General features: G+C 37.2%; 1 protein-coding gene across 3 annotated transcripts in view; it reads right to left on the bottom strand.

Annotated features, from left to right (window-relative positions):
• The window catches only part of LOC102688611 (phospholipase D1), a 50,379-nt gene that overhangs the window by 14,510 nt on the left and 16,976 nt on the right, over positions 1–18,893 (bottom strand). For 2 of the 3 annotated variants that reach the window (XM_006638947.3, XM_015363338.2), the window contains exons 7-18: positions 18,458–18,516; positions 17,306–17,398; positions 16,348–16,500; positions 13,724–13,873; positions 12,900–12,983; positions 12,094–12,175; positions 10,434–10,544; positions 8,559–8,768; positions 3,239–3,473; positions 2,649–2,777; positions 1,555–1,680; positions 86–204 (exon numbers count right to left, since the gene is read on the bottom strand). In XM_006638947.3, coding sequence (XP_006639010.1) covers positions 86–204; positions 1,555–1,680; positions 2,649–2,777; positions 3,239–3,473; positions 8,559–8,768; positions 10,434–10,544; positions 12,094–12,175; positions 12,900–12,983; positions 13,724–13,873; positions 16,348–16,500; positions 17,306–17,398; positions 18,458–18,516 — 1,551 coding nt within the window. The remainder of the gene's footprint in view (positions 1–85; positions 205–1,554; positions 1,681–2,648; positions 2,778–3,238; positions 3,474–8,558; positions 8,769–10,433; positions 10,545–12,093; positions 12,176–12,899; positions 12,984–13,723; positions 13,874–16,347; positions 16,501–17,305; positions 17,399–18,457; positions 18,517–18,893) is intronic. The other variant, XM_015363337.2, reaches the window with a different exon arrangement.

Below are 18,893 nucleotides of genomic sequence, written 5' to 3' on the forward strand. Positions count from 1 at the left end.
ATCTGTTGATAATGACGTTAAGCATCACAACGTTCCTGAATTCAAATAATTAGTAAAAACAAAATGGTTCAGTGTAAATACAAACCTTTGTGAAATTCCATCTCTGAATGAAATGCCTAGCAACATCTCTTGCTGCCTTGCCCTGTACTGCCACTCCTATATCATGCCAAGGCATCCTGGGAGTTTTATATCGGTCAATAAAATCTGTAACAGAAAAAAAAAACAATGTTCCTATCCCTAATCTGTTCAAACAAAAATCATACATATATATATGCACATGCACACATTTTGCCAGTGGTGATTTGTTCAGCAAACAATTCTAAACACAAGTTATTTAGATTCTGTAGATTACTATAGCATTCCCCTGGTTTAAATTGCACAGTGCACTTAATGCAAATTTGATGTTTTCCAGAGGTCTTCCCAAATATGGTGAGTTTTGTGACAAGCCCTTGTTCTATATCCGGGGGTTAAACAAAGCCAACATAATTAATTGCACTGAGCTATGTTTACATTAGATATTTTCCTGTGTGAAGTCATTAATTGCAAAAGTAGAAAATTATGTATATGGGGTAAATAAAACTGATGCATCTGTGACAACACTCAGCTTGCTATTGTTTTTTTTTTCCAGTATGTTTGGCATGGATCCATTGTGTTAGTGCGTTTATCTAGAACCCAGTGTTAAAATGTGTTTTCTCAGTGTTTTGTTACAAGACAGCTCCTCAATTATTTTGGGAGTTGTATTAAGGTTAAGGGAGTCTGCCCCATTTTCAGTAATCCACTTTCGGTCAGCAGAAAAGAATTTTTAGGTTGACTCCATGTTTGGTAGAAATCTAGAACTGCTGTTATCGTATCCAATTCTTCTCCTGACAGGGTTTCACACTGGCATTGTAACCAGTACAGGGCAGGGGATAGAGATTTCCAAGGGGGTTCTGACACGACACATGCATAGAGAGATCTACAGTAACCAGTCACTCTTCCCTCGCAGATGTAAGACCTCTTATAATGACCTATTTACTGCAGTGGAGTCTGATGTAAATTTCAAGATGGGAAGCTTTAACCTGACCTGTGCCATTTCAAAATACTTAGTAAATTTTCAGTAGACCACAAATTCCGCATCACAGCGCATACTGTGTAGATGACCCGTCAACCGGCCATATCCTGAAAGTGAAAGTCAATGTGTGTAAAAGACAGTAATGAAGACAGCACAGTTGAATTACCACGTATAATCTGGGCCATGATTCCACGATGTGGAAGTATTTTCTATATTCCAATATGTTGATAGTGGTCACTCATAAGCACCCTTTCATGGTAATAAATTAAGGTGAACATGGCTGGACTGTAAAACCCTCTGTAACATGCATGGAATTTGGGGAACTGTGGGGAATACACCTTGTGTGTGTCTTCTTCACTGTTCTCCAGAAACAGCCTTTTTCGCCACAGATGAAACCTTTACTGACCGGTGCTGTGACTCCTTGAATCCCTTACACATGGAACAAGGGTTGATTTGAAATGCATGAGGTGAAAGATGCATATAACATAGATACAGGATTTTACCGTCAAAAGGCTTGTTCAGTTTAACCCAGTCCTTGAGGATAAAGTTGCAGTAATCCTTGCCATGCCAAAACCTGGCCTCTCCACATAGCTCATTGCTACTAATGTGACTTCGGAGTGAGCTTGTATCTACAAAAAATAGAAATATTTTTGTATTTTTTTACAGAACGAATGTCTCATAATCAAGCTGAAAGAAAAAAAAGAAACAAAAACACTTTTCTTCATTTAGCCATCTATTAATGGGAAGCTTGTAATTCAGGATGTACTCTTAGTGGTTATAAAGGAGGGTAATGTGATGTGGAAGAGCTTAAAATACTCATTTTGTAAATGTCATTAAAATCCTATGTATGGTACGGTAGCTCAATTTATTGAGTCATTCTAATATCACAGCGTGCTCTAAATTAAGACGGATCTCTCTTTGTGAGGAAAAAAGCTACAGTGCCAACTTTTAATTTGTATCAGGCATTTCCTTTCTTCCTGTCACATTACATTTTTCAGTAAAACATTTCACATAGTCAGTTTTTGCTCTACATTACAGAGTTAGTCTATAACAAATTACATATTCATTCTGCATGGTCAGAATCAAGTGTTAATTAATGGATTACCTAAGCAAATCATTAATGAAACTTCACTTTGTTTTTCATTTCTTTTGTTGGTGAAATGGAAAATATTAGGAGCAGAAATTTATCAATTCTACAGTATAAATAAGTAATTATTATTAAGTAATGATCTTGTAAATGAGAGGTACACACTAATAGCCAATGTTCTCATGTTCATTAGTCACGTAAGATGTATTGTAGAAATCAGGATGCTTCCTTTCAGAATATTATCACTACAGTATTTCTAAAAATATCTGGCTGCTGGTAAAAAGATCTCTTATTCATAATTTTCAGTATCGTGAAATGCAATACAACAGAGATGACATTTCTAAATATTTATTTTGCAAATCATATACTACTGTACAATAGGAATGCATGAACAGCTAAAGTAGAAAAATACATAATGGACATTATTTGTAAATTGCATAGCTGTGTTGTTGAACGTTTAGCTCCTGCATAGTGGAAACACAAGCAGAATAAGGTTCAGTTGTTACCTACCATGAGGCAAAGTCAATGAATACTGTGTTCGAAATGTCCCAGACTCACTGGACTGAAGAGACAGACTTTTGTTGGACACCTCCCTGGGATGGATCTTTCTCGAGCTCAGGCTGCTCCTGCTGCAGTACCCTGGGAACAAACATGTGGCGTCACAGCCTGTATTCTCAGTCTTACATTCACAGAGTTTCATTTTATTTTTAAGTTTTGTTGAGTTTTCAATTATTTGTTTCACTATCTTTCGTTTACCTTATCTCATGAAGTGAGCCTGGGGACGGTTTTTAATTAGGAATTGAGATTTTGTTTAAAGGTGATTATAGTACAGTCATAAACAAAACACAAACTCAAAACAAAAAGGTAATGAGCTGGAAATAATAAGAGAACAGTAATGTTTTCATTATATTTCTTCTTAGAATTGAAAACAATTTTTAGAGGCTAATGACATCACGTGATCAAAATTCAAACCGCACAGCTGATCTCTCTTTAATCATTGTTTTCCCACAGCAAGAAAACACAGCTGCTCTTCCAAAAATTAAGTCATACTTCAAAAGACAAGGGACTCTGATGGAGCAACTATGCAGTTTCCTTCTCACCTGCTTCAGGATCTTCTGAAGTGTGGCTGCAGTCCTCTGTGGTGGGGTCCTCAGAGTGTGCGGTGTGAAGCCTGCTGCTCTGTGAGGCTGGCCTACCGCAGCTCTCTTCCTGCAGGCGCTCATCAGCGTGTTCTTTTTTCAAGCCCCCGCTCCACTCCACACTGCTTGGACTGTCTTTGCCCACCTGGCTGCTCTTGGCTTCACACATCTCTTCTTCAACTATTATGGCCGATTGCTGTGGAAAAGCCGATGAACAGATATGAAAATCCCAGCATGCAATTGCATTTCAGTTCATTGTGCGCTGAGAAACCATCCACTTGTTAATACGGTAAACCTTCAGTTTAACACACTAACAGGGGGCAAAGGATGTCCATTATTGACAAATGTTGGTTAAGTCATAAATGACGTTTTTTCAGCTCGAAATACACCATTATTTAAGAAATATATATATTTACAGTACTATACAGTACATGTCCTTAAGATCTGACTTAGTTTTGCAATCAACACCCTGTTACCTGGTTAGTCAATGTATGGATGGAGCAATCGTCAATGAAAACTCTTCCTGAGCCTTTTTTATCATAAATATACAGGCTCTATATTTTTTGTGTAATGAATGAACTGTATATAAAAATTGTTAAAGCATACAAAACACAAACAACACCCAATTTAAGTATTTTGCCTACCCCTATCCCCTATAATTGCCCAACCCCTATCCCCTATAATTGCCCTACCTCTATCCCCGAAAGGGCAATATTGCTATTCATTTCTTCTAGACCCACTTAAAGATATATTGTAGAAAATATGTTGCATTTTATTTTATTATGTTTGTATTTTACTGAGAATTATTACATATTTTTCCCATTTTGGCATACATTACTGTACGGTAAGTTTTTTTGTAAATGCATAAAGTATTGTTATCTATCAATTGCAATCACTGTTCAGTACATGTACATTAACAATACTTTACCTTACAATTTACTGTTTCTAGGTCTTAGTTAGCCTACAATTTTATTACTAAGCACCTGAGCTGTGCCAGAAAATAAAGAAATCACTTGCCTGCCATTATTCCTGCTCCAGTATGTCTTTGACATTCAGGTATTATTTGATTTAATTATTTCATTTCCTGCTCTGGATTTTCCCAAACACCCTTATTTTGTAACAGTATAAAACAATACCACAAGAGGAGGTAGCATAGCACCTGGACTCACAACTGAGTGGTTGATGGTTCGATTCCCTGCTTCAGGCACTGCTGTTGTACCCTTGAAAGAGGTACTTTACCCCTGGTGCTCCAGTCCATGCAGCTGTATAAGTGGGTACCAGCATTGTTTGGGAGTTAATACCTGTGAAAGATCTGCATCCCATCCTAGGGAAAGCACATGCTCTGTAGGCTGCTTAACCCTAAAGAAACCATGATGAGCTCTGGATGCACTCCTTTCTTTCACAACACAAAGAGTGTAACCACTAATCATACCAAAATACCAAAAATAGTGCTTTCTAGACTTTTATTGCAGACAAATTACAAGACACATTGAATTAAATATTCAGTAGTCTGAAGGTGTAATTGATCCCTGCTAAAGGGATCCTTAATACTAATTTATTTATTAGTGAGTTGCGGTGAGACAGAGCCTAATCTGGCAGGCGCAGAGCACAACGCAGGATTACACCCTGAACAGTAGCCTGTACAGTATATCGCAGGGCACATATGCACTCGTTCACATGGGGGGTATAGTTAAATATTGCATAGAATGGCCTGGGACCGTGGGAGGAAATCAGAGCAAACCCACAAGCACATGAGGATAATGATCAGCATCACAGTCTGATTATCAAGGCCAGGGACATTAAAACTGTGAGGCAGCAGCTCTAACTACTGTGCATCTGTAGCCCCCAGATTACACACTAGATATTGTTCAATAATGTTAGACAAATGCTTATCAGTGTCATTATTTTAGATGTATTGCCCCACAGTCGGAAATGTCAAAAGCCAAGGAGCAGTGTGAGAGATTTAACAGCTCTTCATTCTTTTTTCTTCTTAGTCGGAGACTCTTCTTAGTCGGAGAAATACATTGCGGCAGAAGACAAATCTACAACTTCCAGCTACTACTAAATACCACTGGCACTGCTTGACTTAGATCATGTGATGAAATTTCCCGGGGACTTGTAATCTCAAAGTATTTCACTGAAATAATGTGCAGTAAGTATTCTGAGTCAAATATAAGTAGAATGCTTCTTTTCACAAAGCGTTTGATATATCTGAGACACACTCCCCACACAACATGACTTTGGATGCAACTAAGGCAGTTTTGCCACAAGCCTTAGATGTGAAATCGTTTTTTTTTCATGTTGAGACAGTTTGAGTATTTGTCAGAAGGGAAGAAGGGAATATCTAAAGTTGAATGAATCTGAATGCCTAGTTCATTGTGCACAGCGACGTTCTATCAGGCCTCAAGATACTAACTGTAATGTAACTATGCCTTGTTTGTTGAAGTACAAGCAAACATGTAGACCGAATAAAAGAAAAGGACATAGAAACAAGCCATTTTATAGAACTATGGATAGGTTGTTCATCTGTGTCCACAAAGTGTTAAGTATCTGTATGTTCATATGTTGCGCATGGGTAATGGTTCATAGAGGATCATAGCTTCCACTTGACAAATGGCAAATGTCACAGCAGTATTCTCCTGGTAGGCATAATTTTATTAAGTGCAAATATCACTGTGCTCCTTAGGAGACATTTTAAAGGTTATTCCAACAGCTGTAACAGTTTCATGTATATTAGCAAAGATTTTACAGTTGAGGAGCCCCAAGTAGGACAGGCACAGCCACTCAAGCATAGAAAAAGAAGCCCTAAGTGAATGCAATAAACTACTTCATAGAAAGAAAAAAATCATGTTTATTTAAACACTTCAGACATATTTAATGACATGATGGCAGGTATGTGCTGTACTACAGTAGATTCACTGCGGCAGGGTATGTACATATGGTAAATCATTCTCATTTAGTGGTTACTAGTAATTTGTTGACTCATTCATCCATGGAGGACCTTTATGTTTAATGCAGTTCTCATGAGGCAAAGAAAACTCCACCGGGGCTAAGCAATGTTTCTCAGCGTGAATGAGTAAGGATTATCTCAGAGCCCTCAAAGGGAGTCCCGGATATTATGGAACTGGTATTTATTTTTCCTTTTAAAAACAACTCTTCTGATGCTGCAAAAACACAAAGAGTGAGCTCATAAAGCTAGAAACACCCTCTCCTACTAAAGATTCAGTTTCACACCTCAAGGCATGATGCATTAACAACCTCTAGAGAAGACAGAAGATTGATGTTGATCTTTTCATACAAAATTATTGTCTGTTTTACAGAGAAAGTTGGGGCTTAGTGTTGGGTAAGATCACTTTGCCAGTGTTCCTAAAATCACGTCTGACTCTTTTTATATATATATAGTCTTTTTTAGCACCTCACTTCTGATTCATGTCCACAACAACATACAGTAGATTGTCTTTACTAATTCTCTGAAGTATTTAGTAATGCTGAAGTAATAACTGAAGTTTAAAACAGAAGTTTGTGAAGAAGTCAAACCATAATCTCGTCCCCTATGTCTAAATAGCATGCTACTCGCTGACTCACTCCATCCAAGTTCCATTTTCATTTCACCCCATTTTTGCCCTTGCAAAAGACCTGGTCTCTTGTTGACGGGTTGGAGTTCTCTTCAGCCAGGAGAGTTACCCCAGTAAAACTTAATTTACATCCTCTTCAAAGTTTTTGACCAAATTACTGAAACCTAAACAAATACAAGACAGCATTTTTGGGGATCTCCCATTGTTATATTAAAGAGCTTAGTGTTTATCACTAATTTAAAATATTGTTTAAAAAGCTATTTTAAAAGGGTCCACAAAATTTGATTTTTTAGCTGTTTTTAGCTAGGTGAATTCTGATTTGAGACGAAAATGACTACGAAGATAACTTCTGTTTCCTTTTCAGTTTGTAATCTACTAACCTATTGAAAAGCCTGTCTGTATTAAGGCAGCCTGTTGAATCATACTGAAACTCATTTGGAGGAAGTTATAAGGCTTGAAACAAGATCTACGTTGTACAGTGTAGCATCAGAAATCTGAAAATACCATTAATTTAAATAAAGAGACTAAAAAATGTCTTGTATACAATATCCAACTACCCAGTCTAATATGTTAATTATACCTCTGTCATCAAAGGCTTTGGAACCGTTTTGCCCATGACTGAATCTGGTGCACTTCCTTTCTTATGCACAGAAACTGTCACCTGTCTGATATATTTTGACGTATGACACTAACACGCATCAAAAACACACAGCTGTTATCAGCTTGGCAGGGAAAAAGATGAGAGTAGCCATAATATTGACAAACACTGGTGCGGCACTCCTGGCGATTAGTCTCCATGGGTCATATTTGCAAGATGTTTACTGTTGTCATATTTCAACAAAAACAAAACAATACAAGTTTCCACTAATGGACTCAAAGTGGTAAGTAAAGGGTATCTGTATTATTGACTGGAACTTGCTTCATACATTACAGTCAGTAATACATCAGTCGTCTAATTGTATTTTATACATCATTGCCTTTGCAATGAACTCAATTAGTGGGTTCAGTTCTTGATTATCCTGAAGTGCAAATTCGGTGTTAAAGTTAATATCTACACACTTTTTTTGTGGCTTGCAATCTTGTGTATCCTTAAGGCCACTATGCAACACTGCGTACATGCTGTATGTGTGAAGTCCTCTGATTCCATTAGTATCGATATCGATGAAAGATAATTAAAGGTAAAACAGTAACTTATTTGATAGGGAATGGAGGTGAATGGTCCATATAAGTGGAGCATACTTATTACTTTGAGATAACACCAACTTAATACCTCTAAGGCATGTTTCCAAGATTGTTATACTATATGTGACGAAAGGGTTGTGTCTTTAAGGAGCAGAGCCCTCGCTGAGGAACCAACACATTATCTTTGCAACCACATATCTGTAAATAGGTGTTTTAACAAAAGCCTGGGAGGATTGCCAGCAACTCCCCCTTTATCTCTGCTGTTCTAACTTATAATCCTCCACGACATCCCCTCATGAAAAGCTAATAATACCATTATTATTGCCCTTTCCTACTTCCATTCAGCTTTTGCCTCCATTTTCCTATTTCCATCTTGAACCAGGTTAGGCAGGTGAAACCTCTCTCTGCTTTCTTCCTGTGTGTGGGATTCCTCGTAAATTGAACTTGAATTGTTCAGGATGTAGGGATACTAGTTCTTCCCTGAGAGACCAGAGGGAAAGGGGAAAAGAGCGTGAAGAAAGTACCCTGGTTAGTTTGGGAGAAAGCACAGGGCTAGGTTGAGGGGTCCTCCTCACACTCCCCACATCAGTGAGACGGTGGTGATGGTCATCCCATCTCCCATAAGCCAGGTCAATGCCTCCCAGAAACGCCACAGACTGGTCGATCACCACCGTCTTTTCATGGTGCGCCCAGAGCAGTATCGTCGAGGGGACATGATCAGGGTGACGCATGACCTGCCGACAACCACGGAGACACATTTTCAAAATGAGCAGGTATCATGTGTGTCCAGATGACTGTGTTTGACAGTGCCTTCAACTGGCATTGTGCTGTTTTGTGAACTGAATTTCCATCAGATATGACATTTAAAAGTATTGGGACATGGGGGACCCCAAAACAGCGACTGAAGAGAAACATTAAAGGCGCTGATCTAAAAAAATCAACAGAGGAAGTGCCTAGGCATAAAAACAGAAATAAGCAGCTTCTGTTGCCCACCGCACGCAAAGTGAGAAACAGCTGTGTCTACAGTGAATCTTCTTTATCCTAGCCACACTCCTGCTCTCGGCACACGCTACGTTCAGCAAGACCTAGGGACTCAATCTAGGACACCTACACTGAAGAGCTCGCATGACACAAGTCCTCAGGGTTGGTTTCTCAAGCACTTTAAAGAATATCATTGTTTGGTAGGGTTTAACTGCTGCTGAAAAATAATAGTTATGATAAGAAAATCTGACGGCGTGTCAATCAATAATAAGCCTGAGGATTCGCTGGAATAAAATTAGAAGACATGGCAATTCGTGTATCCACATCTCCAAAGAGACGCCTTGTGCTCCCCACCTGGGGAAAGCAAGCCTGATCCTGGAGACGAACGGCCTGGGGAATTTCCTGTAGCTCACTGTGAAGAAGACAAGAAATGTAGGGCGCCAACCACGGAGATCATTTTCCTGTAATTGTTCTTCAATCAGCTCTCCTGTCACCATACATGGTCTAGTAGCCTAACATTTGCGTGTCCAGAGGCCTGTCACACAGAGAAAGCTAGTGTGCCGTCTGTAATACATTTTGACGTAACCTTCGTTCATTGAATGATGAGAAAAAAACAACACAACAAAACAAAGAATCCCATCAGAAACCTGTGGTGGAGAAGAATGAGCTGATTTGGGGTGACATCACTTACGCTTTCTGTACATCTGTCTGCAGACAATTGTATCCTAATTATCTCCTGTTTCACTGACTGAGTTTGAAAAGGTCATCACCTCCAAGATATCTAGCCGTTTTCCTCTGTCCATTTAGAATAGAAATTGATTTGCAAATAAGATTATTATAGAACTGCTTTGAAAGAAACTCTTGAAATAGAACAAAGCTCTTCTTTTTCTGCTTGTTAATGATATATTGCATTTGTCTTGGGTGTAAGAAACCTATTCATGAACACTTTTTTCTGTATAATGTTTTGTAATGAATTACATAAAACCTATTATACTGCGCTGCAGACATTGGTGATTTAGGAAGCAGACAGAATTTAATATGGAATCTTTGTATAATGTATTTGGTTCACCAGAAAGCTGTTGGTAATCAAACCTGAGATTTCAATCAACTCTCTTCTACTGAATAATGCTATTTTTTTGGATTCTGTATTATAACAATTTCATGTGAGAAAATGTCCAGGTTTTCCATAACTAACCCAATTTGTTTAAACAAATCATAGCCTACACTGTATCATTCCAGATAGAAAAAGATTCTAGTCCAAAACTTTAAGTCTTGCATTTTTTTTCAACCGAATTGACTGTCAGTTCTAACATGTCAATGTTTCATACATGTACTTATGTTTTCATGTTTTTCTTTAGAACCTTATATTTTCTAAGACTCAATAATTCAACAGAAAAATGACATGAGAGGCTCCTTACCCTGATGTTTGGGTGAAGTCCCATGAGAGTTTTCTTGGTGTATTCACTGTTAAGCCCTAGAACTACTTCAACTTCCTTGTACAGGAGAACACATACTTTCACTCCTTGTTCCTAAGAGACAGGGAAAAGATTTGGGAAACCATATTGCAGCCACCCCAATAAATATTTAATGAATATGAGAATGAATTACTGTACTAGTGGATGTAAAGGAACCTGCAGATTCCTTATGGTTCTCATTTTGTTTCATTTAGAAAAATGTATATTTATATTTTAAAGTTTTTTATTCACCATATAGTAAGTAATGCTTTTTTATGCATGCACCACATTGCATTCACAAATGGTAAATTCCTGTCCGCATTACAATATGTTTTTCATTTAATATTGAGCATCAGAAGAAGCTTATCACCTATAACTGCAACAGTTTCGCAAAGTTATTATTAGGATACAAAAAAACACAATATTTTTTGTAACAGGTGTGGTGACTTTTATAAGAACAGACACGGTGTAGATAAATTCATCATGTCGATTAATGTTTGTCTTCTACAGGGGTTATCAATGTGGGATCTAATGTGAAAGTCAGAGGCTACAGACGTATCATAGCAACCGTTGGAAGTGATGCAAGTTGTACACTGTGACATATGCATTGAACTGGACTGCAGATACTGTCTTGTGGGATTCTGTCTGAAACTTTGACAAGCATGCGCCTTTTCGATCACAGATGCCAGACATCATTCCAGATCATCCCAGTAGTGCTGCTTTCTGGTGATTAGTGCACCGATCATAGGTCTTGATCCCTACGGAGCCTGGTTGCCATTAATGACTACAAGATGAGCTCTGTAACAGCAAGACATTTCTGCCCAGACCATCACACTATCAGACTATCCCAGTGATTGGTCTGTTGTGCACAACAATCAGAATATTGTTCTGGACAGCTGTGCCACACTTGCTGATGTCCATCAGGGCGGTCTTCAGAAACTCATGATTCATCAGCAAACGTAACTCTAATTCCAATGTCCTCCTGAGGTGACCTATCTTAGTTTAGCTGATAGTTCATTTGTGGACTGTGTTTTGTTGTAATGTTCTGTCAGATGAGAAACTGCTGACTATGAACATTCCAAAAGGTGATGTCCTTCTGATTAATGGAGCATATTAGTTCTTATCTATTTATTTCTTACTTAATTTTCACCAGTATTGATATTCAATAGGTAAAATCACTTCATCACCAGTGCCCAATCAAATCTCACACTAATGAGGTGATTGAATGTTTATGCAATAGCCAAAGTCATTCAAGCCTATCATGGTCAGTCATAGGTGATTAATAAAGCAAAATAACAGTGCAGCCTTTAACTCGATTTCCAAAATTGGTCTACTTTATTTTTCTAAAATATACATGCATAAATATATTCATAGGTTTCTTTTGATGCTCAGTTTATAATATTATTCATGCCCTAGGCACTTAATCCTAACATGCTTTCCATTTTTTTAACAAGAATCTAACTACAAGAGATAACTGTAGGAGGTGTGTTTTTAAAACCAACACAGTAATTGAAGGAGGCGATCTGTAATATTTAAAATATAAAAATGTACTGTTACCATGACAATATTTTTCTGGTCATATTAAGAAATCATCAGAAATAAGTTCAATATTACAAATACTTACAGCTTTTCGTTTTAGGACACAGTCCAGTCTCCAGGTGTTTCCATCCATGACTGGCCTTTTCAGGAAGATTTCTGGACTTAACCTGGCACAATTAAAACTTTATCAGGAGCAAGAATGAATGTAACACAACATTTTACCATTAAAGACATAAAACAGAAAGAATGAATGAATGTCCAGTGAGTTTAAAATCTTTGGACCATATCTCAGTGTGATGCATTTATTGCATATTGATTGCTTTGTAGTTGGATTAACCTTGAACAGCAGGTCCTAGTTTTAAGCCTCCCTAATTAAAAAAAAATAGAAAACAAAGTTTCAAAGTTTGGAACTTGAAATTAAGCTGTTAAAATAATTTTAAAAGCACATATTCCATCCTATATTCAATAATAGTTTAATCCAATATAAACTCACTGTGGGCTAACCCTGGCCTGACAGACAAGTGGTTCAAATCATGATACACTCTGGAAGGGATGAAAGGAATGTTTAATCATTACTCGTTTGGTTTCTAAGCTGTTAGTCTCAGATCTGCAACACAATGCCTATAGATTGCTTATAGATTTAGATGTGTTTCTTTTCGGCTATCTTGTGTTCTTAAGTGCAATGTCCACACTATGGTCCATTAAATCTTTACAGCAATACTTCATGACACTTTATCTTTAGTGTTTGGTTATAGAATGCTGTATTTCCCAGTTTTAGTGCTCTTTGGAGAAACGGTGTTCAATAAATATTTCATGCATTTTAAAAATTCAATGCAGGCAGAATGATTTATGCAGTTTTTAATCAGCCAGCTGTTACATTTATCATCATACCACCAGCCTGTGATGAATATCTCTTCCTTGGCTGCTTCTAGTGCATCAGCAATAGTGTCAAAGTAACCAGCTGCATTGACAAACCTGCAGGGGAAGCACAATAACATAATTCATGAAAGGGAAGAAAACAGTTTTGTTCACACAATGCTACAGTAAATTGAAGACATCCAATCCTCAGTGAGATAACTTCCAAAAAAACACAGATAAGTTTATTAAATGTTTTGCTCATCAAACATTGTTATTAATTATCCCTGAACAGCTTTACAAAATGTATATTCTATACATAAACAACAAATCTTTCCCTTGGACAAGTCCATTTCAGTCCCTCTCATTTCATTTGAATGAGTGCTCACTTTTGTCACTTCCAGGACTTGGAGGTATTAAAGCACATTTTGCCATGTCAATCACTGTTTGGCAGGGTGAAACATTCGTCCATCCATTTTCTATCTGCTTCATCCAGTTCAAGATTGTGGGGGAGCTGGAGTCTATCCCCAGAAAGTAAAGGGCATGAGGTGGGATGAGACCTGGATGGGACACCAGTCCATTGCAGGGCATACACAGACACATACACACTTGGGCCAATTTTCCCAGAAGCCAATTAACCTACCGGTATTTCTTTGGACTGTGGGAGGGAATCAGTGGATGCAGAGGAATTACAAGCGAACACGAGGAGAACCACAAACCCCAATGAAGAAAGCACCTCACGTCCTGAATTGAACTTATAGCCCCAGCACCGCAAAGCAGCAATGCTAACCATGCCACCGCAAAGTGAAACATCTACAAAAACAAACATCTTTGCATCTTTGGTTGGTGATGTGCTTTACCATTTTGTTAATGTGTTTTCTCTCACAGGAGCAAAGGATCCATGCTGGTTTTCTTTCATGAAGTCCGTCCCATATTTTTGTGAAAACTCATAAATGGACTGTCCCCACCACCTGGCCTGTCTGTAAGTCGAGCATCTAATGGTAAGTGTCCTAAAAACAACATAATAAATAACAATAATAAATAAAATTACTATTTTATGTATAGAGTGGAGGACTTACCTTCACAAGACAAAATGACCCCATTGAGGCAGAACCACCTGTCATGAAGGCTTGTGTTTACCATTACTAACAGGCAGTCCCACCTACTGGCACACCAGAGTTAGTCTTTCATAATATATTATCAACTTATATCAATGTGAGAACAATTTCCCCATAGTGTATTAGGTTGCCTGTACATTGGGGGATTGTTCTTTAATATTGAAAACATTGTGATATTAACCAGTCCAGAGACATGAAAACAGTGGGTGTGCAGTCTAACAAATTGGAAAGACTTGCTGTTCTTTAGTGTTTTGTTCATTTTGTATTTGGGTATCAGCAATGTCTTCTTCCCATAATTATGCACATGTTCTGGGACCCATTCTTTCACACCCTGCCTGTCTCCTGTACTCTAAAAGGAGCCCACATCTTTCTCATCTACTGATGCACTCCCAGTCTCTGAATCAATGCTCTATATCAGGTACGGCTAATCCGGGTCAAGAGAAGCCATTATCCAGCAGGCTTTGTAGATCATCATTAACATGTCAATTTATAAACACTTGGAACAATTTCATTTTCACCATTTCAGAAGGGGATTTTTTTTCAATTATATGTAATTTAGAGATCACTGGAAAGGAAAATGCCAAAGCTTCAAAGCTCTGTAGCTCTTAAGGACCACAGCTTAATTGCATCTATTAACTGACTCAACAGATCAAAATCTTTCCAGATATGATTTAATGGTTACCTCTAAGACCTGCTCAATTGTATCTGTAGGGGACCAGGTCTGGGCCACCTTTACACTATACCTGAAATGTTGCTGCTCTTACTCGACTGAGAACAGCGGTTTAAGGCAGTGAGGTGAGCCCAGGTACAGCTGAGACAGACGAGGAAGCTGGTGTAAGCAGACAGACAAGCTGGTGTGATGAACAGACAGACACAGTTCAAGCCGCAGTCAGAGATGAAAGCAAAGTCCAAAACTGGGAAGACAGAGGGCAAAACCACATAGGAAAATCCACAAGTGCAGTCATAAAAAAACAAGCCAATTTTATAGTCAGGAGTAAGCACTCAAGTGAATCCAAAGCGAAGTCAAAACAAGCAGGGTCAAAACACTGGAGAAAAGGGAGACTAGAAATGCAAAGACTTGAAACTGAATTCTAAGATGAGGTAAGTGATGGTTAATGACGTGCAGGTAGAACTGATTTTAAATTAGAGCACAAAGTCACGGCAACTGTACAGACTCTGCCTGATTCCACAGATCTTCTGGCGTCTTGTCCCCTGTTCTGACAATTCCTTATGTACAGGTATATGTCAGTTTGTATGACGGATGATCCAAAATGCCAAATTACTGTACAAAAACTACAGAAAACTGTTGGCTAAATGGTCCTGGCTTTAAGGACAAGATTTTAATCAGCCAGCTGATTAACAGACACAATTGCTAAAGACAAATTTTGACTTTAAATTCAGAAACACTAGACAATACAATAATGGACAATGATGATAATAATGATGATAATGATACCACAATAATGGGCAAAAACAGATAAAGAGGTACTGTACATAGTCCAGATAACAGCATTAGTTTATTCTTAAAAATAGGGCAAAATTGAAGAAATGAAAATGTGAGTTGCAAAATACATTTAATTTAAAATATTTTACATGTACCGAACAGCAATTGCATCATGGTTTGACATTGTTTGAATAAAACTGTGTATATAACGTTACAATACTTTATATATTTATGACAAACAATACAGTACAAATACAGTACAGTAATGTACGCTAAAATGAGACAAATATGTAAGAAATCTCACTAAAATGCAAGCATAATGAAACAATCACATCTTTTCTACATCATACATTTAAATGTTCTAAAAGGCATGAATATGAATGGTTTGGGGCTGAAAAAATGTCGTTTTGTGATTTAACAGACATTTGGCAATAACAGACGCCCCTTCCCCACTATTATTCGGATAAAACAAGGGTTTACTGTAGCTACAGGCTAGCGAGTCAACAAGACAGGTCAAATAGTCTCCTCTCATGTGTAATCTGTGTTACAGGGTTCTCACACATAGTTCCTGGAGGGATTTGTAAAATCCTTTACAGACCATCATTTCATTAAAGGCATCATTATCTATCAATGACCTCTGAGATGGTTTACAAATATTACAATTATGCAGTAAATTCAATAATTAGACCAGTTGTGGCTGAGAAAATATATGTGGTTGGAAAAGGGTCCCTCCAGGAACTGATTTTGAGACCTCTGCTGTTTTATGGTCCTATGTTCTATTATTGTTGTTGTGTACTGTCTCTGTTGTATGATTGTATTAAGACAGATCACATTAAAAAGTACAAGAGCCTGTTGTTTCATGTTTCAGACCAAGTGCAAAATTAAACAAAAATATTTTCAATAGCCCAGAAGATTAACCTACCTGGAAAGGTTTTCAATTGATACTCCATGTTTAATTCCTGTTTCTTTGGTCCCAGTTTTGATGTTAAATCCTTTATCAAAAAGAATTACTGATCCAACTTGTCCATCCTTAGGTCTCATGTATAGAACAAAGGAGTCTTTAACTACTAGCCACCTGCAATGTAAAGGAAAATGTATAGTATTTAAATATTTCAGGTATAAAAAAATCCTCTCTTGACATCATTCAAAACTAGAAAAATAATGTTAAAGATGTTTCCACAATTAATTATTAGGCCCAAATGGAGAAGTTAATAAACGAAGAAGGTGGGCAATTTCAAATATGGATTTCATATATACAACACGATACTGACAAGGCCCTGTGTTCACTGGGACACTTTGAGACAAGATGTAAATTTTAAATTGCACTCAACTTTAAATGTATTACTTTTTAAATTTAGCCTCACACATTTGCTAAGCTGAAAATGACTACACGTATTGCACATGCTTCATAAATGTGTGATACTGATGAGCTGGTGACTGTAAAACCAAACCTGAAATTGGTTTTGAACAAATCAGTAATATTGTTTAGCTGGTCCACCTTTCAGTTCAGTCAAGGTGTAATACTGTACTTATTTTACTAAACAACATTTTTTTAAAAATTTAAGTGTAGTTTAAAATACTATTGTGTCTCAAAGGTGAACATGGAGTCATACAGTCACCCTACGCACATGTCATCTTAAATCATGTTTTTGCTGTAGACATGATACTGTGTACTAATTTATCAGTAATTGCAGCAAAAAAAAATCATACTTGGCATGATTTGAAACACTTCTTATTTAAAACCATCCTTATCTTTTAGCAAGAAGAACTGCTTATATAAAAAGTCATCTCCAGTGTTCTAAAAAATTTCAGCAATCATTATAGCATTGTGTGCAGATTTCCTTCATCAGTCCATCAGGCATTTTAGTGAAACTGATTACCTCTTTGACCACCTGTAGCAGACACTGTTGGAGCCACAGCAGTAACACCCAGGAAATGTATTGCCCCCTGACTTCTTCAAAGTAAGCCCCTCACTTTAAAAAAATTCAAAAGAGGCAAACTAGATTAGAAAACCCATTCATAAAGTTACTGTATGTTGCAGCTAACAGAACGATTTCAAGTCCTTCAAGTCAACAATCTGATTTCAGTCTCAAACCTCAAACTGTAGATTCAATGGATACAACGAATCTAAAGATACTGTATTAAGTCATATAATGAAATTGATTAGTGTACTTTATTAAATACCCATAATACCATGGAACAGTTATGCTCACTATGTTTTAATAGCAGGAAGAGATACAAAATGAATTAGCTTTTAGCAACTAAGCAAACTACTCTAGATAAATAGAAGGGATCAGAATCTTTGAAGAGGGTTACAATGAGAATAACTGCACCTGACAGACCTTTAAAAGGAAATACTTGCCATATATAAGGCTGACATTATATAAAGGGGTGGTATGATGTGGAACAGCTCCAGTTACAGTACATTTAGAACTACATTAATACTACAAACCACTTTGTAATTGAAATTGCCAAATTTAAATTATAAGCCTGGTACTTGACAAGAGGCATCCATTGTTGAGACATTAGAAGATGGGGACATACAAAGAGCCATTGAGTATTAGGTCTGGAATCGGTGACTGGCAGAAACTTATTATATATAATGAAAAATTAAACTTACATTAATACTGATTCATACTAGTTTTCTATAAATGTTCGGGTTTTATATTTGCTCAAAAAATATAATTATGATCTACAGTAATTGCATAGACAGATATTAGATAGATACTGTATCTACATATGTACATGGATTAATGTCCACTGTAAGTAATATAGTAGTATTATATTTGTAGTTTGTATTTCTTTCTTTATAAAATGTGGACTAATAGAATATGCCAAAACTTTGTGTCATATGCCAAATCCACATGACTTTTTCATGTGCTTAATCACAGAATTTATCACTGTGTTATTAATTATTGAAAATTTTAACTTTCTTGACAAAAGTTGCTTTATTTGACTTTGATTAACTATACTGTAGATAAATAATGTACAAGGGAGGGGATAAAATGTCCATTCTCTCACACAATACTTACATTCCCTTCGGTCCAAGATCCCGAATAAAGGACAATTGACTTACTTCCAAGAATTCAAGCTGGAAAGTTGGAAAAAAAACAATATACAATTATTTTAAATCCTTTTTCTCATCCAGTAGTCCTTGACCATTAAAATAGGGATTACAGACATTATAGAGTGCCTTCCAAAAGTATTAAGCAGCAAAGTCAAAACAGATATTTTTGTTTTGGTTGTATGTGCAGTGACGATATGGACAGTTCCACATGCAGCCATGCAGACCCAGAACAGTCCATGCTTCACAGATGATGAGGTGCTCTTTTGTCTCAACACACTTACTGGGAACTGTGCATTACTGAATGCTAGTTCATGTATTCACAAATTGGACATTTAATGTAAGGAAACAATTATACAGTTTTCTGGAGTGATACCTAAACAAAATAGTTTTAAACTTTTGTG

Source organism: Lepisosteus oculatus, chromosome 15 (assembly GCF_040954835.1).
Source record: "Lepisosteus oculatus isolate fLepOcu1 chromosome 15, fLepOcu1.hap2, whole genome shotgun sequence".
Classification (NCBI taxonomy): Eukaryota; Metazoa; Chordata; class Actinopteri; order Semionotiformes; family Lepisosteidae; genus Lepisosteus; species Lepisosteus oculatus.